Source organism: Cladophialophora immunda (genome assembly GCF_000835495.1).
Source record: "Cladophialophora immunda strain CBS 83496 unplaced genomic scaffold supercont1.6, whole genome shotgun sequence".
Classification (NCBI taxonomy): Eukaryota; Fungi; Ascomycota; class Eurotiomycetes; order Chaetothyriales; family Herpotrichiellaceae; genus Cladophialophora; species Cladophialophora immunda.
In genome coordinates this window covers 3111671-3137494 of record NW_015622546.1, presented here as the reverse complement: position 1 = coordinate 3137494, position 25824 = coordinate 3111671, and the positions used below count along the sequence as shown (strand labels likewise).

At 50.7% G+C, this 25824-nt stretch overlaps 3 protein-coding genes across 3 annotated transcripts; 2 read left to right on the top strand and 1 right to left on the bottom strand.

Moving 5' to 3' along the window:
• Positions 1-1525: 1525 nt before the first annotated feature.
• PV07_10562 (uncharacterized protein) lies at positions 1526-2207 on the bottom strand (the record flags this gene model as incomplete). Its single annotated transcript, XM_016397900.1, has 2 exons — positions 1526-1820; positions 2152-2207. 2 exons carry the CDS (start codon positions 2205-2207, stop codon positions 1526-1528), a joined length of 351 nt encoding a protein of 116 aa, XP_016245091.1.
• An 8530-nt stretch (positions 2208-10737) lies between these two features.
• On the top strand, positions 10738-12147 carry PV07_10561 (uncharacterized protein; the record flags this gene model as incomplete). Its single annotated transcript, XM_016397899.1, has 1 exon — positions 10738-12147. The coding sequence occupies one exon, from the start codon at positions 10738-10740 to the stop codon at positions 12145-12147; it is 1410 nt and encodes a 469-aa protein (XP_016245090.1).
• Positions 12148-19708: 7561 nt separating this feature from the next.
• On the top strand, positions 19709-21910 carry PV07_10560 (uncharacterized protein; the record flags this gene model as incomplete). Its single annotated transcript, XM_016397898.1, has 1 exon — positions 19709-21910. One exon carries the CDS (start codon positions 19709-19711, stop codon positions 21908-21910), a length of 2202 nt encoding a protein of 733 aa, XP_016245089.1.
• Between the last annotated feature and the right edge of the window lie 3914 nt (positions 21911-25824).

Here is a 25824-nt window from a genome sequence, read left to right as displayed (position 1 = left end):
CCTTCTTGATTTCCTCGACCTTCCCTGCCATTTCGCTGCTGTAGAACAGCTGGTGGCAGTTTGTCGTCTCGAGCAAGAAGCGTTGCTCTCCCGCTGTGTTGCGTGGCGAGATGGCCATGATCTGTTGTTCGTCAGCGTTAAATTACCCAGTTACCTGTAGCGATGCGATTTGGGATACCAGCGGTCGAGCCACTCTTATGGGCTTCTTTTCGAGGAATAACTAAATAAGCTGGACGGTGACTACATACACAGTAGCCGCATTTCATCGCCGCGGCCCAGAAGCACATGTTCCTAACGTCGTTGGCGCCCACATACACCACGGTCTCAAATGTTTCACTGCGTCCAATTTGCCGGTCAATGTCCCAAGCAAGTTTGTCCATAACTTGCTGCACTTCGCGATATGTCACGTTGTACCAATTTTCCATCGTGGCGTCTTCCGGCACGACGGCGACGCATTTGTCTGGCTCGTCGCGAGCATACTCGTCGATGAGGGCGGGCAGGACCCGTTCGCCAATGGGCAGCTTTCCTGTCGCAGAAGGCATATTGTCAAGTGGGATAGATTTGTCCAAAGAGGGACGATAAGGAGGACTCTGAGGACATTACCGTAGTATTCTTGCATAGCACACCAGCCTTTTGATGTTGGTTGCGGGAATCCATTGTCCTGCACCATGGTCTGCCTTGTGAACAACATCGGGCAAATGCAGGAGATCGGGCAAACGCAGGATATCGGGCAAATGCAAGGTACTGCACGGTATCTGGGCAGGAAAACATCTTCCATACTGGTCCCCGTATTCACAGCCTCAGCCTCAGGAATTCCGCCAAAATGGTTCCGCTTCTGCCTTGGACCAACGTGAGAAACTACTACACACACACACACACACACACACACACACACACAATTTATTACGCCCGGCGGCGAAGCCGAAAGTGTAAGCTAAAGCTGATCTACTAATACATTTCTCAAGGTATACCCTAGTCTCCTTAAAGCCTATGCAATATATATCTCCTCTTCGCTATATAGGCTTACTCGCTTACTACGTCTTTACGGAGTCTCGTATTAGTAATCTTACCGTAGTAGTCTAGCTTGAAGGCGATTCTCTAAGTGTTCGGAATCCTATCCTCGACAGCTGAAGCGCGCCTGCTTTCCCGGCATGAGTCGAAATGTAGGGGATCGGAAATGATGGTGAGAGGGGGATGGTGGATTCGTCAGGTGGTGTTATCAAGTCGTCCTGTTGCGATGGCAAACGGTATCGTGGCCCGGACTGCTGTCAGGTTTGGAGTCCAGGACTTGTCATCTGTTGGTGTCTTCCCGCCCAGGTAGAACGATATTTTATTTCTGTGGGTTTCTGTACATTATAGCATCTCTGTTCGGAATGCCGTCCATTTGGTGCATCGGAAAAGAAAATGCTCAACTGTCTCTCTCACGTGTCCGCATGCGCAGAGATCTGTCGGAGCAGCGTTGATACGGTGAAGATACTTATTCAGTCTTACCATACCTATCCTAAGTTGGGCAAGCACGCTCGCTTCATTCCATGAAAGTCCCTCGTATAGCCGCCTTGTATGCTTGCCTGGTAGCGCTGTGTCGATTCTCTTGGATTTTTCCGACCTTTTCTAGCAGATTTCTGGTAGTGTCACATTTGGACCGTGCGCCATTGAGCATGGTTGACTTCATCCCTGGTCGTTGCGTTTGTGGTCGGGCCTCTGGACCGGTTGCCTTTTGTGCTTTTACTTTGGCGATCTTCTTCAGCTTGTTTTCGTCATACACTGGGGTCCATATGACAGTCACCACATTGCCCTCTCTCCGTAGCTGTCTGATGGACCTGTAGATACGACAGATATACCCTTGCCCAGACTGTTGCTGCGGTTGTCTAAGTGAGAGTACCGCTACCTTGTTACTTATCAGTACCGCGATTTTGCGAAACCTGATCCGTGGTAATAAGCTCAGCGCTCGTGCCATCGCTGTTAGTTCTCCAGAGTATAGGTTCTGTTAGGATCTTGTGCCGATGGTCGCGTAAAACTGCTGTACAGTACCGTTCTGATTGCAGACACTATGATCAAGCTTGACCGATCTGTGTAGATTCTGCCTGTCGCAGTTCGACCTCGTCAAGGTGCAGCTGCAGTAAGAATTCATTTCTGCGGGCCGCGACTTACTGTAGTAGGACGGAGTCCTGGGTGCTTGGTGGCTGACGACTTGTTATCCCCTCCATGGTCCGGACGCCGTCCTTTTCTGTACTACAACCATTGTATCTGAGATATCTGCGAAGTCCAGGTGATAGTACTGGTACCACTTGCAGAATTAGCTTCCTGGTTGGTTGCGCCGATCTGATTCTCAAAGTATACTCTTCAAACCTTTGCATTTTGGTCCGAGATACCTCTGAGGATCAATGCTATTACATCGTACAATCGGCTGTTGGTGTTGTAAACGTTGTGCAAAATTCAATGGCCCCGTCATCAGGCCGCCTAAGCCACGTTCACGGAGATCGTCGTACAATGTCGCTGCAGAAGCTGGTCCGAGTTTAGGTCATGGTTAGACGCAAACCAGACGTTGCAGAAGGGTCCCAAAGGCAGTGGGCCGAACACCCATGGTCCTGTAGTCAAAGATCTTCCTGTGCGGCACGGTGTGGCAGCAATGCCTCGAAAAGGGCAATGGTTTCAATACCACTGTCAACAAACCCAACTGCTACAGCCTTGTCCGATACAGCCTCGCCCTAAGGCCTGGCCGTGGCTGTGGAGCATTCCTTGAAAGTTTTGCTGCAAATTGTTCGCTGTTTGCCTCAATCAAGGGCTCTCTTCTGTGGAATTCACGCTGCCAATATAATAACAACTTGTACATTCATTTTACGCCTGACGGCGGGTCTATATTCGAGATAGAGAAGCTGGCGCACCTTGAGTGCTGGCCGGAGCAATGAAAACAGTCGGCTCCAAAACAACATCCCTACTCCTATGCACTCTCCGTACGGCACTCTCCGTGACACCACTTCTCCAATCGTAGAAACCGTTTCACCATATGCCCGTACCTTGGCCTTCTTGAAACTGAACCAGCCAAGACCTATGCGTCCTTCTTGATAACAACGTCCTCCACGATTTCCTCTCCGTTCTGCTGTTTGGCAATAATCCGATGGTGGCTGTCAAGCTGGATATCACTTTGGCGGACAACCACAAGGTCGTCGTCGCCAAATAAAAGAGCCACTTCCTCCAGAGTCTTGCCTTGAGTGTCGGGAAAGTAGAAGTAAAGAGCAATGATAACGACGACAGAAATCGCGATGAAGCAGAGGAAGAACTTCCATCCAATATTGGTGATTCCTGATGGAGCAGATTGGCCCCATAGAGTGGCTGTGCAGGCAAAGGTCACTGTCTGTATTGTCGCACCTTTAGCACGTAGGTTGGTCGGATAGAATTCAGTGGCCCAGTATGCTAGTGGCCCTTCGATGAAGAGGTTAAAAGTAACCTCAAACATATAAACAAGGGCGACACAAGTAATCTGAGCAGCTCTGTTTGTACCGTTGACAAAGCTGGCAAAGAGGGCCACGAAGATCAAGAGAAAGATAAGGTCCAGAGTCAGCCCGGTAGCGACAAGGGTTGGGCGCCTAAACTTTTCGACATAAAGGATGGCGATAAAGGGACCTGAGATAGTGGCGGCAAAGATTCCAGCTTGAATAAGAAGTTGTTTTGTCGCATCGAACCCTAAACTTTTCATGATAATAGTACAGTAGGTAGAGAGGACGATATTGCCGTTTGATAAGATACCGAAGCCGATAAAGATTGTCATCCACATCCTCTTCCGGTTCGATGGCTTTTTGATCATATATAGCCAGGAAGAGGGTAGCATGCGATCCAGTTCGATTTGCTTCCGGATCTGGAACTCCTCGATCTCTGAGTAAATAAAGTCATCTCCAGGTGACTTGTGGATCTTGAAGAGAATACCCCGGGCTTCGGAATCCCGTTCTTTCATAAAGAGGTACCGTGGAGATTCAGGAATATACCAGAGCCCGGCGAGACAAAGGATCGGTGGAAGACAGCTGATCGCCTGAGGTCCTCGCCAGGCATTCACAGTAGTAAGAGGGAGATTCAGGTAGAACCCTACCCCCACATAGTTGGCGAGAAGATAGCCTAACGAGAGTACTCCAGCGTGACCTTGGGCAAATGCTCCGCGGACCTCGGCTGGTGCAACCTCCAAAATCCACACGGGGACCACCATTGAAAGCATAAAGCCGCCGAATCCAGCTACAAATCGGAAGACAATAAACATGGCGATGTTGACGGAGCCGGCGCAAAGTGCTCCCGAGCAGAGGACCATAATACAGCCAGTGTATATAGAGGCCTTTCGACCCCAGCGATCGCTGACGACATTGCTGAAGATAGAGCCGAAGACGCCTCCAACATAGAAGAGGGAAGCAGTAGCGCCGAGGATTGCACTAGCGTTCGGGTTATTGTCCAGTCCCATGTACTTAGAAAAGGAGGGTTGTCCAATGGTCGTTCCAATGACGCCGGCACTGAAAGAGTAGCTGAGAGATCCAAAAAGAACGATGACGACGCTAATGACCATGTAGGCACTGAAGTGTCGCTTGCCCTTGACATCGGACACGGTGATGGTCTCGTGGGGGTTCGACTCCTTTTTGGTGACCGTCTCATCGTGGTCGATTTCCGTGAGTTCGTGAGGGAAGATCTTCTCAGCCATTGTGATATGTCGGTGACAGCACCACCAAAGTTTGGATGGTTCTTCTGAAGGCCTCTGGCTTATGATTCAGACACTCGACTCCAGGTGAGAGAGAGCAAAGAAGAGGGACTTGGAGGAAAGAGGAGAGAGGGCGAGCAAATGTCTCGATGTCACAGTAACGTTTTAAGCGAATCTGGGGAAAGGATGGAGGATAACTTGCCCGGGGAGCGGAGAAAGATCTAGCCCGCTCCGCCAAAGATAGGCGTCAAAGGAGAAAGGTCTAGCCCGCCCCGCCAAAAGATAGGCCTCAGGCTACCTTGGAGAAGGGGGTTCCCCAGGACGAACCCCGGTGGAAACGAGCAGAATCGGTCGACAAGCGAGAGGGATGGAAAAGTGGAACGGACGGGAAGCCGAAAGCCAGGCAGAAAGCACCCGAAAGCCAAGTAGGAGGCCTCATTCCCTCTCCGGAGGACCCTCGTCAACCTCCTATTTTCCCTTGTCCGCCGTTGACCTTCTTCGTCCCCAAAGCTTTGCCCTGGGAAATCGTGTCCGCAGTGACCATGAAGCCACGAGAGTCCTTGTCATCGGCACCGCTCTGTTTTTTCTCCTGTCGATGCTATTGTGTGACACTTCTAAATGTAGGATCCCGACCTCTGAATTGCCCACATCCTCGGCCGATGCCATGATCAATCGAGTAAAGTTTGCGAACTAAGTAACTTGAGAGCTATGAGAGAGGATCCTGCTCGGAGAAGTTCGTGGTCAGTGGAAAGTAGCCCCGTCCACCGAACGAATTAAAGAAAAGCAAAACATAGAGTCCTCACGGGCTGACGTTGTGTCGTATGGCTAGGGCGTAAGTGGTGTATAAGGTTGTAATAGTGCTCTCCGGCTAAGTGGTAGATAAGCGCAGGTTGGAGAAAGCTTGGAGTCGGGGAGTGTTCCAGGCTGGAAAGGTAAGCAGGTGGAAAGCGAGCAGGTGGAAAGCGAGCAGGTGGAAAGCGAGCAGGTGGAAAGCGAGCAGGTGGAAAGCGAGCAGGTGGACAGCGAGCAGGTGGACAGCGAGCAGGTGGAAAGTGAGCAGGTGGAAAGCGAGCAGGTGGAATTTCGTATGGATTGGTTGCCTACCTACCGTAGGGAAGTCCAGGCTCCCGAGTACGGCAATCGCGACGAATGCCGGGGGCATTGACCCAATTGGGATTAGTGCTTGCGCTCTAAGGATATCAAGTGCCGGTTGCACTATTATTGTACCCATTCGTCCCCGTACTTAGGCTCTCTTGACTAGGTAGCTTTTTCTCACTACTGTGCCTATTGATGTCACACCCTCCTGTGCCTTGTGCAGATTCGTAACAGACCACACTACTACAGTATCGGGCCTGGTTTTGGTAGACCGCGTGGGCGAAACGAGGAGCGCTTGATATGTGTCTTGGGAAAGTCATACCCGATGGTCAAATGGCTTCGTCCTGAGATGCCGAAACTGAAAAAGTCGGAACAGAATGATCCACCACAAACACAACACATACACATTACTTCGGAGTCACGGGAGTTGGTGTTTCTCTCGCATCACAGCGGGGCTGTTTCCAGCAGTACTTGTCAATCTCTGTCAACTTGCCGCAAGATCGGAGCGACCGAGCTTCAAAGATTCGGTTACGCAGAACCAGAATGAAGGGTCAAGGTTCAGTACGAGTACAGCCAAGTGGGAAAGAGGCTGGCTTTGAGATGATTCTTTCTGAATATCACTCACTTGGAAGACGAGTCAATGATTGAGACAGAATCCTTTCACTTCGGTCTTTTCGACCCTAATCCTCTTCTATGTACAAAGGCGGGCGGCCATTTTTGGCACAACGCAATATGGCGGAATCCCTTAGTGCTGTTGCCTTCTTTCAAACCATGTGTTAATTATCAGGTGTGGTTTTTTGCCTGGACTTTTACCGCACGCTCTTCGCAATCAAAGGAACCAAAGCTCACCTTCTCGAATGCTTCGTGTCTCTGCTTGTAGACACGGCGAAGCCTTTGGAAAACGCCAAAGTTGTTGTATAGTGGCATCGAGTAGGTAGGCAAGCTTGTAGACGCTCGTCAGCGTGAAGGGATGATCCACTCCCAGTACCTTCTCCCTTCCCGCCAGCGCTCGTCGATTCATCTCCTCCGCCTCCTCGTGCTTCCGCTCACGACCTTCGAAACCTCAATCATTCAGCGCATGTTGAACACCACCACACCGTCCCACGCTTCCTTCCATGCTACGACAAGTCCACATTTTGAATACGCTTTACGCTACAAGCCATTTTGATATCCTGAACAACTCCGCATGTCGTCCCGCGAACACTCAAAGACGATGACTTTCCAGATTCCACGATCCTCCTGCAAACGCCGCTCCTCTCTCACAGCGACACACAAGAATCTGGTGTGTTTCAGGAGATGGCTCGAAACACCATGTGAAGAACGTGATTTCATACCTAGTAGCCCCGCCTTTGCCGAGCTGCGAATTGCAGAATGACTGGACGTCGCATTGCGCTCCAGGAGCAATTGATTTCCGTGTCGCACATGAATCTTCCAGCTCGGTCCGCAGAGTTTGCTTAGTCTCTCTGGGCCTTCACGCGTCTCTCAAATCTTCGCCCAGCACTCCTCGACAATCACCAGACTCTTTGATCGCGATGCTTCTGCTCAAGACTGCCAGACCTTCAATGGAGACCACAAGCCAAGAGATTGACAACAAACAATCTTCCAAAAGCTGACAGCAAGAAACTGTGCGGTTCTGCCCGAGTCTGCTGTGTTCTGTTTCTCGATGGGATTCGGATTGCACATCTTTCGACCTTGACCAGTTGGTGCTCGGCTCCTGCAATTTCGGGTTACCTTGGTCGAAGAGTGCGGAATGATCAGTCCCCTAATCATGGTCCTGCCCAGCCTAACGCTATATACAATATTCCAATTTATAGATCGACTTTCAGGGTACAGCAGCGTCTTGCTACAATCCAGCTACAGGTCGACCACATTATTCCACTTCTCCAGACACGATTCCCCCAAAGACGAGGCCAGTCCCTCGGGGTCAGCTCTCCTTAGGTAAAGCAAGCTATCATCAGATCGAGCGGATTGAGAACAATCTCAGCCATGCTTGCGAAGGACTTCTCTATCGGCCAAGCTGAGCGACCAAACCCTTCCTCGGCGGATCTCATCTTCCAGGTAATATCCTTCGTCTTCGACGGTCTTAGTATACGAGTCAATCCACTTAAGATCACAACGCGTTCTCACATGACCGCAGACACATCAGCCGAAGTTTCATTGGTAGAATTTTCTTGCTTTAATTAAGGATACCAAATTTATATTTGTACACAGTATTATTATGCTGCCGCCAAGCGGATCAAAGATGGACATCGTCAACATACCACCGCCGAGAGTGCCATTCCTCACATCGGCAGCTCAAGCCTAGTTGGAAGACATGTTGGGTGAAGCTGACCGCCATGGATGCTGCACAAAGGATGGAGACTTAGGAAGCCGAGACGCCGAGAGAAGATACCACGGGGTGGTAGAGACGTACTGAATGGCAATCGCACCTTGGAAGTCGGCAATTTGAAATGGATTGCGTACACCGGTGGCTTGCCCGACAATGATGAGGTACTGTTGATCGACATGGTTGAATAAAGTCAGAAAGTTTTGCGATGTAGGCGATGCCACGCCTCTCCACACGCAAACATGATCGAGGATCTTGAAAAGCATCATCCCACCTTGCCTCAAACGTCAATCTTCTGGCCTCTTTATCTTATCCTCGCATTTGTTGACAAAGCGCCGTAGATGAGGTGGTCTATTTTGCCAGGATCTGCTGTGCGTTACTGTGCAAGGTATCACCGTATACGCCACTCAGCTAGAGGATATTGGCTCATTTCTTCGGTCCCGGCCGCGGATGAAGGGAACTAGCTGCACAGATTGCGGCTTCTATCACTCGATCGGAAAGATCTCCATGCTTTGGGGAGACATTGTAGACAAGCTAGCATTTCAAAGAGCACTGCGGTCACACCAAGATCATGCCGACCTCCGCGGCTATCCACTGTTTCTCCTTCAAAAGCCGACGATTCACAATTTCTGGGACAAAATCTACTTCATGCACTGGACATTGGTGGAGGAACTGGCCGAGCCGGAAGAACAACGATTGAGATGGTTGCTATGGTTTGATGCCGACTCCCTCATCCTCAACCCTTCTGCGGGACTGGAGACGTTCTTGCCACCGGAAAATATGTCTCAGATTCAATTCATCTGCACCAAAGATCACAACGGCCTTAACAGTGGAGTCTTCCTGTTCCGAGTCTCACTGCTGACAGCATACTACATGGCCAAAATCATGGCGTATTCTATGACCCATCCACACATCGATTTGCCGAAAATGGTGGCCCGATCAAAGAGCCATGGAATTGGTCTTCAACGAGACCGAGTACAGAGACCACGTTGTCTTCGTGCCAAAGCGTTGGATCAACGGCTACCCGGGGGATGTGCAGACTGGTGACCTATTGGTGCATTTTCCTGGCGTTGGAGATCGACCTACCGCAATAGAAGAGTGGCTGGCCACGATTGAGAAGGAAGACAACATCGATATGGCGCGTGAGAAAGCTGCTTGTGCATCCGCAAAGGTGGTACATGTAAAGACGTTTTGGAATGAAGCGAGAGAGTTTAGGGCGATCTCGTCAAGGTTCAATGGCAGCTCTTTTAGGGCCAAAGGAATTTTGGAGCCCGAGGTGCAAGACGCGGTGAGATGGTTTTGTGACTGGCAGTGTGCCTGACAGGAACGCCAAGAGATGTAATGACTGTCCGCGCTAGTCTTCGGCCACAGGCCTATTACTAGTGTCAAGACCCCTTTGTTAATTACTCGAACGTTTATAGTCAGACGGGCCCCAGGACCCTGTAGAATTCATCATATTCCTCCATTGAGTCACAGTTTCGGGACACAGCTTACTACGCCACAGACTCTATAGCAACGATGAAAGACGCATGGAAGAGGCTGCCAGGCATACTGAACAGATATCACGTCGAGATGCCGCGTTAGGTCAGTTGGCGCCGGGCAGGAAAGGCGGCGCCAGGTTGTGATCATGCTGTACGTTTGGCTGGTCGTCTTTGTCCCGTAGAACGAATGATATCGGATTTCAACGTGTGCTGCAATGAAGGTGCCATGATGCGCTTGGTGGAAAACAAGCCAACTAACTCGGAATCTCGTGCTTGGTCCTGCACTGTCGCGCTGACCAAAAGAGGAAATCAGTCAATCCTGTTTGTGTGTGATTCCTCATTTCTCATTCTCCCTCGGGTCATTATCTTATCACCACGTCGAGTGGGAATGCCGGCATAGAGCACGATGTTCAGTGCCATATGTTTTCCGTACGTCAGTAGATTGATCACCTCACTCATCGGCATGTCGCCGCCAGCATTGCCCCCGTCCGCCAGGTAACCCTTGGTACCTATAGAGCAGCCCGGGGGAGCACATTATCCAAATTTCGGAGCTGATTTTGTTGATAATGCGCCTAACACGAAGCACCCGATTGCCGGGGCCAGGGCGCATGACGTCAATGTCAACGAAACACTCTTGTCGCGTCTTCTCGAATTCTTGTGCTGGAACTGTGTGATTGAACTTCGCAACACAGATGACTACGGCCCTCAGAAATCGTCAGGGGCCATCTCGAGCAGCCTATCTGCTTCTGTACATGAGTGATGTGCAGAGCACGATTAGCACGTTTCGCCAGCTAAGTCTTGAGCATTTCGGTATCCTCTTTGCTACGCTTGCTCAAGGTCACCCAGCGGAGCCTGGCGTTACGACCAGCCTTCGCTCTTCCCACCTTGGAGGTTTAGCAGGTTCATCACCTTTCCCTGCTCTGATCATGGTCATGGCATGCAGTGTCATGAATAGGGTGCACCCACAATGACATTGCACCCTGAGTCAGTGCATCCAAGGCACCCCAATGAGCCTCGGCCAGTGGCAGCTCTTGGCCCGAAGGACTGGATAAACACTTCCGATCAACCACGCATCAAGTATATACCCGATGACAACATAGTCGTGCTTCAGATTTTTTGATTTTGGTTTCTTTTCGCGATTGTGAGCCACAAATTTGAAGATGGCTGCGTCTTCCAACTCCGCGCTGGCTGACCAGGCCCCTTTCAACCGATATCCTCCCTGGGTGTTGTCCAAACTCCGCCCCCAAGCCGTCGATCTCATCCAACGAGTCTATCAGTGGGTGGAGACAGAATGCATTCCTGCAGAGCAGATTATGAAAGCTCAAGTGACCAAGGATCGATGGAAGACGCCTCCGTTGATGCACCAGCTCCGCAAAAAGGCCAAATCGCAGGGTTTGTGGAACATTTTCCTGCCCAACCATTTCAAAGAATCACCGGGACTCACTAATCTCGAGTATTCGTGCTGCGCTGAGATCATGGGCCGGACTTACTGGGCTGCCCAGACGATGAACTGCCACGCGCCCGAGACGGGCAATATCGAGCTGCTCGCCAAATACTGCACCGACGCTCAGAAGGAGAAGTGGCTCAAGCCCCTCATGAATGGCGATTTCTCGTCCGCGTATTCCATGACTGAGCCCGACCGGGCGTCCTCCGATGCGACCAACATCGGCTGCCGCATAACACGCGACGGCGACGAGTACGTCATCAATGGACGTAAACTGTACGGCAACGCGCAGTGGAACGAGGAGATGAAATTATATATCTTGATGGCATGCTCCGACCCAGACAATCCGGACCCTTGGAGACGGCACACGACTATTCTAGTCCCCAGCGACTCGCCCGGCCTTATCATGAAGCGCAACCTGACCATCATGGGCTACGATCACGCGCCTGATGGCCACGGCGAATACCTCTATCAAAACGTACGCGTACCGAAGGAAAATGTGATCTTGGGTGAGGGCCGCGCCTTTGAAATCGCCCAAGGCAGACTTGGGCCTGGCCGTATTCATCATTGCATGCGTCTGATCGGACAGTGCGAGCGGGCGTACGAACTGGCGCTGCTCCGGTGCCGAGATCCACGGAAGAAGCCCCGCGGCAAGTTCATTGGCCAGTTTGACAGCAACATTGAGCGGCTGGCCAGTATGAGGCTGGAGATTGATGCCATGCGCCTCGTTGTTCTCAATGCCGCGGACACCATGGACGACCGCGGCAACAAGGCCGGGCGATATGTGATTGCACAGTCGAAGATCCTCGTGCCAGTCGCGGCGACCAAGATCATCGACGAGTGCATGCAGATCTATGGCGGTCAAGGCCTGACCCAGCACACGCCGCTCCCTGAGATCTGGACCTATGCTCGCTTCGTCCGGGTTGCCGACGGGCCTGACGCCGCACACCGACATCAAGTCGGCCGAGATCAGCTGAAGCAGTTCGACGGCGTCAGGAAACGACATCAAGATTACGTTGAGAGGGCGAGGGAGTTGAGAAAGCAGTGGGGAATAGAGAACCCAGACGGAGAGTTTGAGTGGGAATATGTCCCGCCCAAGGATACCACAGCAGTTCCCAGATTGTAACATAGAGGTATACCTCCCGGCGCATGGTTTGTTCATCCCAGGGATGGCGACGTGGAAAACGTTGTGAGTACCCGTAGAGAAAACATGAAAACGACTCTACATCTCCGAGCAAGCAACGCCGATGCCCTGAGAACAGCGAACGTCACCCACCATTTTGCAACTCCGTGACTGCGACGACGATGTAGGCCTCACACTTGTGGGCGACTGCGAGTCAAACTGATCAGGCGTCGCCTCCAAAGCTGGCCCCCCCACCCGGAATGGACCAATCAGAACGTAGAGACGCAAATAGAGTTAAGCAATCCACGTGGCATTTCAAACAGCCCAATCAGAGCACACGGCAGGCCGGATCGCGTGCCCACTGCACGGGAAGATACGCGGGTCTTGGCGTTGTTTGATGTATTTCAAGTTTCTGTGGAGGTGCCGTCGAGGCTTGCTCCTTCTTGCCTCTGTGCAGCTGAGCACCATCAAAGTGAATAATTATGGCTCGGATGCAGCTATTTTCACGTCTCTACGGCTTAACGTCACAGATGAGAAGGATCAGGAATGACTCTTAGCATCTTCGAAACACTTTGGTGGAGAGCAACTTCATCGTGGTCCTGATTCTCATACCCCTTCACCTTGCGAGGGGCTGGAAAGGCTTAGGACAGATTCCACACTACGTCGATAATCGAGACTCTCTTCCCATCTTTCCGTGTCTGCCGAAAAAAGTAAGAAGGTCGAGAGGAGGTTGGAAGCCTGGAATTTAGCGAGAACTCGGCCTGCCCTAGCCAATTCTTCCCTCTTCCTGGGAACGGAAACGCGAGATCTTCCATTCGAGACCCGAAGATCCCAACTTCTGGGCCTTACTCGGTCGAATCGCGACTATCATGTTGCTTTCAAATGAGAGCATACTGTAACCCCTGTCTCAGAAAATATGAGACCAAGGCCATCGGGCTCCAAAACCGGTGTGGTTGTTGGCCAAGGTAATTTCCACGTCCGCCTGATCATCGGGTGTGGCTACCCCAGATCGAAGTCCAATATATCCGACAAAGGTTGATCGAAGACGTACGGTCCTTCATGAACAGGTTTGGCAGTTGGGAAACGCAGCGAAAAAAATCTTTGAAAAACGTTACGGCGGCTGCTAAGAAAGACAGATCGCTCCCTGCCGCCAGGCAAAGGTACCGTTTTGTCAAAGTACGAGATTGAGTGACTCAATGTCTGGTAGGGAAGACAGCCACATTTTCCTTCTCAGTGGCCATGCCATGTTCGTTGATACCTATTTGAGTACGTGCTACGTGAAGTTTTAGTTGTGAAAAAGTAATCACAATAATGTCTCGTAGTCCCACACTCGAGCTGTGACCTTTGCTCAATCCACAAGCATGATCAGAACAGAACACAATTTACTGTGAGAAAGTAATGCACTAGCTACTACAGGCATTCTATTAAGTCAAATGGACACTTTTCTCACTGTAAAGGCAAGAAAAAGTCTTTGGCGTGCCTTCTAAAACTACGCCTTTGCTCTTCGTTGGCAGGAGCGTCCTTGGATAGGCCTCTTAAGCTCTGAGAGCACGATGCTCCCAGTGCTAGTCCTGTGCTCAGAGACTGTGCCAGCTTTCTTTGCCCTCCCGTAGCATTGACAAGTTATCCAGGCTCCTCGTTAGTTAATTTATGGACAAAAGGAGCTTCAGAGAAACCAGACATAGTTTGAACATTGCTGCGAATCTTCGAGGGTCTCACTAAGGCACCGAAGGTGTAGCCTTCCACGGGGTATATACTCATTCCTCAGAATTTCCCACCCACTTGGCCGGTGTTCTAACAGCACCCTGCGGTGTTCTGTACAGTTCCAGGATCTTCTTGACAGCTTCTCGCTCTTTGAGGTTCTCCATCCAAGCTTTGTACTTTTGGTTCTTCCCACCTTCATAAAGGTCCACCTCCAGCAACTCCGCAACCTCAGCCCAGGTTACGAAGCTCAAATCCGCGTAAGTACACTTGTCGCCAACAAGATACGGCATTCCAGTCCTTGTCAAGTGCAGGTCGATGACCGAAACGACTCGCTGGATCTCCTTTTGATATCTCTCGATCGCACTTGGCAGCTCTTCAAAGTGGTAAAATTTGAACCAGGCCATTTGACCAAAGTATGGGCCTGTAAGGGTTTTGTCAATTTTGTATAAGCGTCTTGAAGTGAAAATAATCAAACACGAAACTCAGGGCAGTCAGGGCAAGAGTAACTGTAAAGGATGCTGCTAAGAAGCAAATTGCGCCCACCTTGTCCTGAAACTTGAAAGAAAAGCCATTGGTCAGTCAGATATTTCTCAGGCTTTGTTCCGTATGAAATTTTGTGATCTTTGTCGTATTCTTCGATCAGATACTGGGTACATGCGCCGGACTCCCAGATTGTGAACTACCGCGGGCCATGAAATTGTTAGTTTCGGAGTTATTCCAGGACCTTCAGCATCAACAAAACGACCGAATCTGGGACGCTGCGGATGCTTGCGACACACTAAGAGGTCAAGGTCAACGGACTTACACCTGTGTTTGGATCATGGATGGCAGGAACACGGCCATTCGGGTTAACGCTGATGTAGGGTTCCTCCTTCACCTTGCTATATTCGACAGGCTCATACTCCACGGGGAGCCCGAGCTCTTCGAAGATGAATGCGACCTTCCACGGGCTGTCGCAAGGCGTTCAGTAATTGCATTGTTTGGAAAGCAAGGGAGCGGCAGCCTACTTTGGCCCACGGCTAGAGGTGTAAAGTTTGATTGGTTTGAGCGTAGTCGACATCTTCCAAAATATCTGAAAAGGATCCCGAATTCTAGTCTTATCTAAGCGAAGGAAAATGTATCGTGGCCCGAGTCAAGGTCGAATGCAAGAACACACGGGCACATTCCTCGAAAAGGCCTGAAAACCCTTTATGCTATGTGCAGGGAGAGGCGGTATTGAGAGGGCCCCTGTAGGATTCTGTCATTGGCTTACCTATGTAGACCCGAGGATCTCAACCAAGGTCCACACTAGCTTTGACAGTGAGAGAGAGTATGCTGTATAATCAAATGCGTAGTTCTGCAACATCCAGGGAAAATGCGGAGATAGGAAGACAGAGAACGACGGATTTGCGGGAGATTCCGGGGACTTTTGCTTCTCCACAATCTCTCGATTCCACTGTTCCACCTCTACAAATCACGAAAGACAAACTCCCCAGCTTAAAGGCGATTCTTTAAGTATTTAATATCCTATCCTCGGTAGCTAAAGCGCGACTTCTTTTCCCGGCACGAGTTGAGATAAAAGGGATCGTAAATGATGGTGAGAGACATCTTCCGTGTCAACCGAATGATCAGGTGCTGGAAACTCGTATATTGAAGTCATCTTGTCAACTAGCTCTTTCCATCCTTTGAAGACGTTGTCCAGTGGGCCATGTAAACAGGGCTCTCCGCAGAACTCGGTGGTGAACTGGTTTCACTGTTCAATTCACTGGCATATTCATAGAGATTGAATTCGGTATCCCCCACTTACGTCTCTCGATGGCTTCGCTTGTGAGACTCATCCGGGCGGTTACGAAGCTGCTGAAGTATCGGATCAAGAACATTATCAGAGCCCTAGTATCGCGCGTGGCAAGCAGATTTTCGGTGTACAGCCTTGGCCTGGCCATCGAAAAGGCCCAGGGCTGGTCGCTACCATTGGGGAGAAGAAGTATACCTGCTACAGGAGGACTCGCCAAGCTCAGTAAATGATAGATGGCACAGTGGAGTCGCCCGAGGAAAACATTAACCGCTGATTTCCGTCAAGCCGAGGAAGCCTGGAAGAGCCACTGAAGGGGTGACACGAGGCTGAGCTTAACCACTCTATGGCTTCTTTCAGTGCCCTTCACTACTCTGACAGATAGATCTGTACGAGGCGAAAAGGTTGCTGGTCAATTGTACACTGTAGGTGGTGGCTCTATAATTTTGTGAGTCTTCCTGAAGACAGTCTCCCCCCTCCATCAACCTCTATGTCCACCCCGTTTCTGAAATATATTAGTGCGGACATCAGTTTCCAAGCGTGTCATCACTCACATGTAACCAGCAACTGGCGAAGTAAGGAAAAGCATCACTCCAGCAATATCCTCTGGCATACCGAGTCTCTGCCTAGGATTGCTCTTCTTCAAGTCTTCCTCACCACCGAGGATCTCGATCAAGCCATTAGCTAGCTTGGAAGGGAAAAATCCAGGCGCAACGGTGTTTGTTGTAATGTTTCTTGGCCCAAGCTCGACAGCAAGATTTCGCGTCAGATGGTGCGCCGCTGCCTTTGATGCGGAGTACATGATAGTACCGTGCTCTCCAACATGATGAACGTTGGTTCCGGCGGTGGAACTGACGACGACCACCCTGGCTGGGTCTTCGGGAGTACCAGCGGCTTCAAGTAATGGGGCAAATCTGTTTCACAAGTCAGCCATATTTCGCCCAGGCAGATACTCACACCCACGATCTGACAATATTGAACACGCCGCGGACGTTCAAATCAAGAACCTTTTGGTTGGCCCAATCTGGAGTTGTATCGAACGGGCCGCCCCAGGTTGCTCCAGCATTTGCGACGAGAATATGAAGCTTTGGCTCGATCTTCTTGACCTCTTCGCAGAGCTTCTGGACTTCTTTCTCTTGTGCGACATTTGCGGCGATTCCAATAGCTTTGCCTTCGATATATGGGAGAGCGTTCAATTTCTCGACTGCTTGGTTGATGCCCTGGGGACCCTCCGTTTTCCGAGCCGTGATAAACACTGTTTTGGCTCCTGCTCTTAAAAAGGCCGTTGCTGCGTGAAGCCCCAAACCACGAGATCCTATCCCGCGTCAGTGTCAATGCCTTGTCCCTCGATAGGCCACGCTTACCGCCTGTGACCAACGCAACCTTTCCATCCAGGTTGAAGAAGTTATCGAAGTTGGGTAACTCCGACATGGTGACTGACGTGTGTTGTGTAGATGACTCAAGGCTAGATTCTGGAGATTCATGGCAGGTGTCGAAATACTTGTTCCAGGTTGTTGATCCTCCAACAAAATTAATACGTTCGGGCCAGGCGATTTAGGCGCTGCTCCGGGGTGAGGCCTCGGATCTCGGCCCGTAAATGTATCTCCAGTTGAAGCCCGTAGAGCCCCGAGCTGCGGAATTTGGGGTTCAGTTATAAGTGAAGTGCGACGACAGATTTGATGCCGCATCGCTGTGTCGAACGATGATTATTGAATGCTAGTCAAGATGGTCTACAGGTCGCCTTATCCAACTCTGTACATTCCAGAGGCCAACATCCTGTCGTACTTGTTCCCAGAAGGGACTGAGCCCTCAGATGAGCCAATATGGATCGATGCAAAGGACCCAAGCAACTCTTTGTCGCCGCGACAGGCATTGGTATGGATCAAACGATTGGGTGCCCTACTAGACAAACTACAGATCCAAAAGGGAGAAGCAGTCATGGTACTCTCCCCCAATCACATCTTCGTCCCGGTCGCATATCTGGGCATCGTGGGTGCTGGACGAGTGTTCAGCGGCGTAAACCCTATCTACACTGTCTCAGAGGTCGAGTATCAAATCCGAAACACCGGAGCCAGAGCCGTCTTTGCTCATCCTTCGCTGATAGAGAAGACGGTTGACGCAGCGCAAAGGGCTGGCTTGAGCAGAGAGCAGGTTTTCCAGTTCTCGGATCGGCCTTGCACTTCACTCCACGGCATTCAGGATTGGCGAGAGATTGCAGTCTCGACTCCTGAATATGCTTGGGAGCCCATGGGTCCAGCATTCAGGACCACCCTCGCAACGATAAACTATTCTTCTGGAACGACTGGATTGCCAAAGGGCGTTTGCGTTTCCCATTACAATATCGTTGCCAATTGCGAACAAACCATAGTTATGCGAGACCTGGAAACTTCCTATACTCCCCCTGCCAGACGCCAGGAGCGATGGCTAGGGTTTCTGCCTTTGTATCATTCTTACGGTCAGTCAGTCAGTTCTATCCTCGATGAGCCAGAAATCTGACCAAAATAGGACAACTATACATGTGCGTCATGGCGCCCAAGTTGGGTGTTCCGGTCTACATCATGGCCAAATTCGTGTACGAGGACTTCCTCAAGGCCTTGGAGCAGTTCCGAATCACCCATCTTCAATCAGCGCCACCTATTCTAGTCATGCTTGACAAGCGACCCGAGACCTCCAAATATGACTTGAGCAGTCTGAAAAATATTCTGTGTGGCGCGGCACCGCTTTCAAAAGAGCTGCAGAATGCCGTTTCAAAGCGTTTTAGTGTTAACATCATTCAGGGCTGGGGGATGACTGAGCTGACCTGTGGCGCCATTCACGTCCCCGGCGGGCGGGTCGACGATTCTGGAAGCGTTGGACTTCTCGATCCGAACACTGAGTGTAGACTGCTTGACGATGACGGCAAGGAAGTTGAGCCTGGCCAGCCTGGAGAGATATTTGTGCGCGGCCCTCAGGTCTGCTTAGGATACTGGAAGAATGCAGAGGCAACTAAAGAAATCCTTGACAGTGAAGGATGGCTGAAGACTGGAGATATCGCGGTGGTAAAGGACAACTGGTTCTGGATCGTTGACAGGAAGAAGGAGCTGATCAAGGTCAACGCTCTGCAGGTCGCTCCCGCCGAGCTGGAGGCCGTTCTCCTGGAGAACGAGACTGTTGCTGACGTAGCCGTGGTTGGAATCACTCTAAACAACGAGGAGTGGCCGAGAGCCTACATCACTCTCAAAGATGACTACAAGGGCAAGGTCAAGGCCGACGATATTCAAGAGTGGATGAAGGGAAGGGTAGCCAAGCACAAACAGCTTGTTGGCGGCATCAGATTCATCGACGAGGTGCCCAAACTGGCGAGTGGCAAGATCCAGAGAAAGGTCATGCGGGACTGGGCAAAGCGAGATGCCCTGGAGATGCAAGGAAACTCTAGACCAAAGCTATAGACGATGAAGCATGTTGACATACCAGCCAAGCAATCCATCTTTCGTTTCGATCAAGGCTGAAGAAAGTACAAAGGGTATGCTTGGCATCGTGCTAGTGGGGGAGCAGCAGTGAGCTGCACGGACTGTCTCACCCTGGGCTGGCGCCGAGCCTGAACCAAGCTGTGATCTTTCATCGCTGGTACGAGTAGGTACGGACTAAACAGGGTCTCACTCCCCATGTCACGTCTGCTAGGATAGGGCGTGTTTCATCTTCCGCGCTGAAGCTATGCTCATTCGTTAATCGGTCCCTTATTATCCTGGGAGCCGAGTCACACCCTGCAGGAAGGCTGCAGCTCAGCTATCGAGCCCCGAGAAGGTCCGGGAGGTCGGGAAGGACGACCCAGAGAGATGGCTCGAGAAGGAATGCTACTCGAACTAATATGACCAATAGGAATGCGCACTAAGGGGACTAGCTCAACTCGAAATGCGTTTAGCGTTGACTAATGGCCCGAAGCCTCCACAACAGCCTGACAGCTCCATGCGGGGTACGAGCGCACGGGCGCAAACCCACCAAATCTTGCCCGGCGGAAATCATGCGTAAAGAGGGAAAAGCTCTCTCCTAAGTCGCACCACGTTTTCCAATGCTGTAATCTCTCCACCGCCTGCGAAAGGATCCGCCACCATGCTTCCCAGTGCAACCAGAGTCCGCGATAAATACACATCCCGCGCTTGCAACGAGTGTCAGCGCAGAAAGAGGAAATGCAGTGGCGAAAATGTCTGTCGAAATTGTCGACACTGGGGCACCGATTGTGTATTCTCGCAACCACGAGGATTGAGACATTCGAGGGCAGCAAACGAACCGCCGCCGAGAAGCCTGTCTACAGCATGGGACACCGCGCCTAGTAACGGAAGCAGTTCCCGGCCAAGCGCAAGCAACGAGGTCACAGGGACTGAAACCCATGAGAACGTGGCCCTACGCACACAAGAGACCGAAGACACTTCCGGGAATCCTCAGACCTCGCCAGGAAGAGTGACAACTCAGCCCCATGATAACCAACAAACACTGCTACAACAGTCGCCAGCCGGAACCACCTCCGGCAACAACCATGGTCAAACTCCCTTCAGTACCATAGAGAGCGAGCAGTCGTCTCACCAAGAAAGCGTCTTTGAGCGCAACACCAATTTCACATCTGGTAACGCCTTGTTCCAACAGATTGACCTCCTCAACAAGGTGGTGTCTCGCAGTCAAGGCACCGAGACTACAGTCGCCAATGGATTTGTCGGAGGCTCAACAACCCAGCCGAATGCTACGATGATCGACACCTATCGCGACATAGATCAGATCGTGGAACAGACGCGATCTGAGGATCCCATCAAGATACACGAGTCGCTAGACATGTTCTTTACTAACATACAACCATACTACCCGTGCATGAACGAGGGTCATCTACGGGCACAATTTTCTGCCTTTGTCGCTAATGACTCGAACTGCCTCACGAAGAGCTGCACTGTGCAGCTTGCCGCCCTCCTCAGCTTCATCATGGCAGCAGTGAACGTCCTGTGCGACACGTCTGCGCATTGTGAGCATCTACCCGGCTGGAAGGAGTTTTGTCGTGGGGAGAAGCTCCTCAATCACGCTACGTGGCTAGAAAAAGCCAATATTCTGACTATTCAGACTCTGATTATCAAGACATTGTACCTGATGTATGTAGGTCTCGTTAACTCGGCCTATGATACGATGGGAACAACCGTTCGACTATGCTTCCAGTTTGGCCTGCATAATGAAGCGTCGTGGGGCGATAACTGCAAATTCTACGATCGGACCTACCGGCAACGGGTTCTCTGGTCAGTTTTCTGCCTCAACCATAACGTCGCTCAAACACGTGGTGTTCCGGAGTTTCTCCGGGAGTCAGATTTTAATGTTGGTCTACCTAAGTGCGTCGATGATCGTATGTTATACCCGAACTGCCCTGCCCTCCTGGAAATGCCTTCAACCTCTCCTGTTACTAGCCTCCTAGAGATCATCAAGTTGACCAAGCTCTCTTCTGAGATTTGGGAAACAATGTTTAGCGTTCGAGCTAGGAGGCCAGTCAGTCAGGAGTTCATTACCACAATGGATAACAAGATAGTCAAGCTATCGCAAGACATGCCAATCTCCCTACGCTGGCCTCCTAGCCCTGGAACTAAGCAGGTCGTTGACGGAGCTCCCGCCTTTATCCAACAGCAAGGCTTCGTGCTACATCTCCGCCTGCTATATCTCCGGATGCTGTTGCGGCGAGAGGAAATGATCAGCCTCACGTATGGAATCGACGTCGCAAAATCCTGCATCGACATAGCCAGGGAGGTCGTTTCAGTAGTAGAGACCTTCTACACATCGCAGAGGACAAACCGATGCGCACGCCACGCGTATCTGCAACACCTGGTCGGAGCCCTTGTCCCCATGACCTGCATCATTGTGAGGCAGAACAACGGGGAGGAGTTGACTCGCCCGGCCATCACTCTGTTTCAAAAGGCCCTGAAGCTGATGGAGACCTTTGCGCAAGGATCTTTCCTGGCTCGGCACGTTCTCCAACATATGCAGCGACCCATCAAAGCAGCCCGAGATGCCATCGAGCTTCGAAGACCTCAAAATGCCAGAGCTAGTACTTTTCCGCCCACTTCGTCCGGCTCATCTTCAACTCAGCTGCCAGCTTCATCTTTTGGACAGGCTCAAAATTCTGCGCGGAACAGTGCCAATGTTCAATCTGAGTGGGAGTTGTCCTTCCCAAATGGCTATCACGATCTCTTCCAAGATCCATTGCAAATGCCTCCGGATATTCCGTTCATGTTTGACGATAATGGTATTGACATTTGGGACAACTTCACCTATGGCGGCATCAAATAGTTCGTTTTTATATGTTGATATTGGTATCATGACAGCTACAGCTGCTGGACATAGTGTTAATACCCCATGCGGTTGAGCATTCAAACACTGTTACCTGGTCTTCATGAGAGATCCACATTACCAGCTTCATGCCTGAGTGACTCCCTCCGCAAGCCCGTTCCTGATAAACTCCAGCACGCGGGTGATGACCTTTTCCTGCCCGAGGTGTGGATCTCGAGCCTGAACAGCACGCTTCTGCGAGCACACGGCTTGCGCCCTGGTTAGTGGTGATTCCTCTTGAGAATCCCTGACGAAAACAATGATTGCGTCGATGATCCTGGTGACCAACTTGACACTTTCGTACCTGCATGTCAAAGAATGAAGTGCCCGCATCAAGTATCCCAGCTGCTGAGTGGTTTGCGCTTTGATTTCGAGGACCTGGGGCGCACTGAGCTGGACAAGGTGCAACGCAATGGGTAGAATGATCCACGGAGGTCTACCATCAAGTCAGACTGTTGGTTGTTTTTCAAAATAATGGAAATACTAGTAGTGTCGATGGGAGACGCTGCTTACAAGATTATTGGCAAGTCTTTTGGCTTTGCAAACTGTAACATCGACGCAGTGATGGCAGCTGTGTTTTTGGATACCTCTTTGATCTTCAGGAGAGCAAGGTCTCTGACAAACCACACCTGCTCACCGTTGCTCTCGCTAAGTCTCAAAAAGGGCTCGTACAGGATGGAGATTGCGAACCTGTTTCAGCGCCTGATTAGCAATTCGCTATATGCAGAGCAGCAAATTCCCCGGGACGTACTGGTGCATCAGTCCAATGAGATGGAAAATCACCAGATCTGCGTTAGGTACAGCCATTTCGCGAATCGTAGAATACACCCGATTGAATTTGAAGGTCCAGGCTTCGAGCTCCTCGTCCAGTTGACCAACCGTTTTCATCAGGCGAAAAGCACGCCGGTCGGTTGGCAAAGACCAAGGCTTGTTGTATTCGCGGTACGGCAGCCAGACAGACTCAGCCATGATCCTTGTCAAGCTGCACATCAAAGCGAATGCACGGGTGAAGTAGATTTTCGACTCAGGAGACGTGAAATGCGGTCGTGACACCTCCTCCCCAAAGTCCGTTGTTTCGGGTAGACGACCGTCCGGCCGCGTCTCGAGCCGAGTGAAGCGACGTAGACCAAGGGATATCATGCGGTTTCGGATCAGACAACACCACCAGATGATCCTTCTTCGACCCGTGGACGACAGAGCAGACATTCCTCCAGCCACCGCGTGACGCACTGCTTCGTCCGACCAGTAGCTGTTGACCTCGGTCGTGGAATCATTATTGCTCCAGTAGCTGAGGAGCAATGCACTTTGTGCCAGAGGTTCCGCTCCCAGGAACTCTGTCTCCAAGTTGTGATACAAAGACTGTGCAGAGGTGAACAGCGCTTCCTGTAATGACTTGACAGACGAATATGGCCCTTGGGACAATAGACTCTCGTCCAGATAGGGAGATGCCGCAAACATCATCGAAACCAGTAGTAACTGCATCGGTTGAGGATCATCAAATGAAGACTCTTTGGATTTCTGACGCCATCTGAGAAACTCAGTTTCGTCCACGGCCGGGCAGACTGGATGGAACTGTCGGAAATACAAAGGTATCAACTGGTCTTGAATATCCTTCGAGATTGGGGGGTCTGCAGTCTGGAATGTCGGGCTCAGTAAATTGTCTTGAAGGTTGTTTCGGGTGTTTTGGTCTCGGTCGCTTACTGATTGATTGCAATGATCCAACGAATTTTCTTTTAACCTCTCCTTCACCAACTTCCAGCATTCTGGAAGGCGCTCGAGCCCAACTTGCTAGAGGTATTAGCCGAGTGCAAGTATTTTTGGTTGAGGACATGTCGAGTGGCGACCAACCAGATTGGAAGAGAAGATTGTGAACTTCAAGCCAGTCATCGTTCGATTCGGTCTCGTCACATGTAGACTCAACATCCGATCCCAGCGACTTCCCCGAATCTGATGGCTCTTCTAAATCATCAGAGGGAATAGTAATGAAGTCAATATGAGGTTGTTTCTCCGAGTCTTCGCATTTTAACAAGAGGAGATCTTGTGGGCAAATCGTGTTGTCATCGAGATCGATCTCGTCTTCGAAGAAGTACTCGCCCATTTTTGGTTGAGCCGTGGTGATTTTGCTTCTTCGTCTTCCCGAGGATGAACAGGCTTCTCTGCAGGACGTTGTCTGCTGTAAGAAAGATTAATGTGTACTTACGAGGGCTGATTTGTTTCGCCTCCCTCGTCGCATCAGCCGGCCTAATCTCATCGAGTAGTAAAAGGCATCAATTCTGAACTTGCGCATGTCTGGAGCCTAAGACACCGGTTAGGCTCACTGGAGGTATGAAGGGTAATAATGGTGGAACCGAGGCGGAAATGCCAGAGGTGGAATTTCGGGGCAAACTACTCCGATAGGATCATTTCCAGCTTCTCAGGGAAACATTGGGCCGAAATGTGCATTTGCTTGATCAGTGGTCCTGGAACTGCCTGCCTGATGGGCGATTCAACCAACCTCCTCGCACGAGTAGACGCGGTGGCGAAGCCTGCATTTTGACCTGGGAAACTCTCAGGCAAGTATTCTCTACGCATTTTATTGCTATCGGGTACGCAGGAGCAAGTAGATCTCCTAGACGGTCCCGGAATTGGAGATATGTGCAGATTTCTTCTCTTCCTGCCTCAGACAGAATGCATCCAACCCTACCAACTTGAAGACGCACTTGTCGACGTACCATACACCTCGTGTAGTTCCCTAACGGTCCTTGTAAAACGTATCTTTTTCTTCTTTGGAATTCCATCAAATTTGTGTCTCGACTTTGCAGTATTTTGTGTGTGCTAGGCAAATTATTCATGGAGTAAATTTGATCATAATTTCTCTTCTCTGAATTGGTTCCAACTTCGTCCTTGTATGAACGAGAAGTCCACTTGGTCCAATCGCTGTTAACAAGTAACGAGAACGGCAATCCGTGGAGGAAATGATCCAGAAGTCTTGCCGTATCAAGGCTCCCCTGATGAGTCTGCTGTCGTGAAGAGGACTCTGGGGGTACTCAGTATCTCGAGTCATTCGGCACACGTTTCGTGGTGAATCCCCACGGAATGCCAATGGCGTCTGATGGATCGGTTACAATTGTGGTTTCGTCTTGGTGGATAAGTCGTATCTTCTTGTCCCGAAGATGTTTCTCTACCTTTGCCAAATCTTGCACTTTGAAAGTGATCGAATGGTAGGAGTCAAGTGGTTTTCGGCTTCTCAAATCATTCATGGCAAAGGAACCCTCCTCATATGGTACGCCGAGTTCATAAATTGCGTCTGCCAACAGGACATATGTGCTATCCGTCTTGAGAATTTCATTGCGACCGGTATGGATGATTTTACCGCCGCAGATGTCCACGAGTACATGAGTCTGTCGTTCGAGATTCTTGGTGAGGATTGTGTGATGGGAGCAAAACTCAATGGACAGTGGATCATCAGCTGATACTGGCGGCAGCTTCCATGATGGATCGGTACGTGCGTCAAGCTTCCCAATGTATTCAGCAGGGGATACCTGGTACCGAGTTCCGGTGCTTTCGGGCAGGGTAAGAAAGATGGGTCTTTTTGGCGTGAATTGCACTTGAGGGATTCTGTCCCTAGTACCTATACGATTTCTCTGGTCGGTGCTGCGGATGCCACTATCCATGAATCGCTGGTAAAGGTCGCGGATACCTTCGACTGCCCATCCCGTTCCAAGCAAATGCGGTTGGTCTACCGGCTCGATGAAATGCTGATCATCCACTACATACTTGCGAGGATCGATGCAATCGAACCAGACATCGGCAATCATTGTCGTGATTGAATAGTCCCGGGGAAATCCAGGAGCCTTGTCCGGTGGCGGCAGATACGCCTCGATTTTGTCACATTT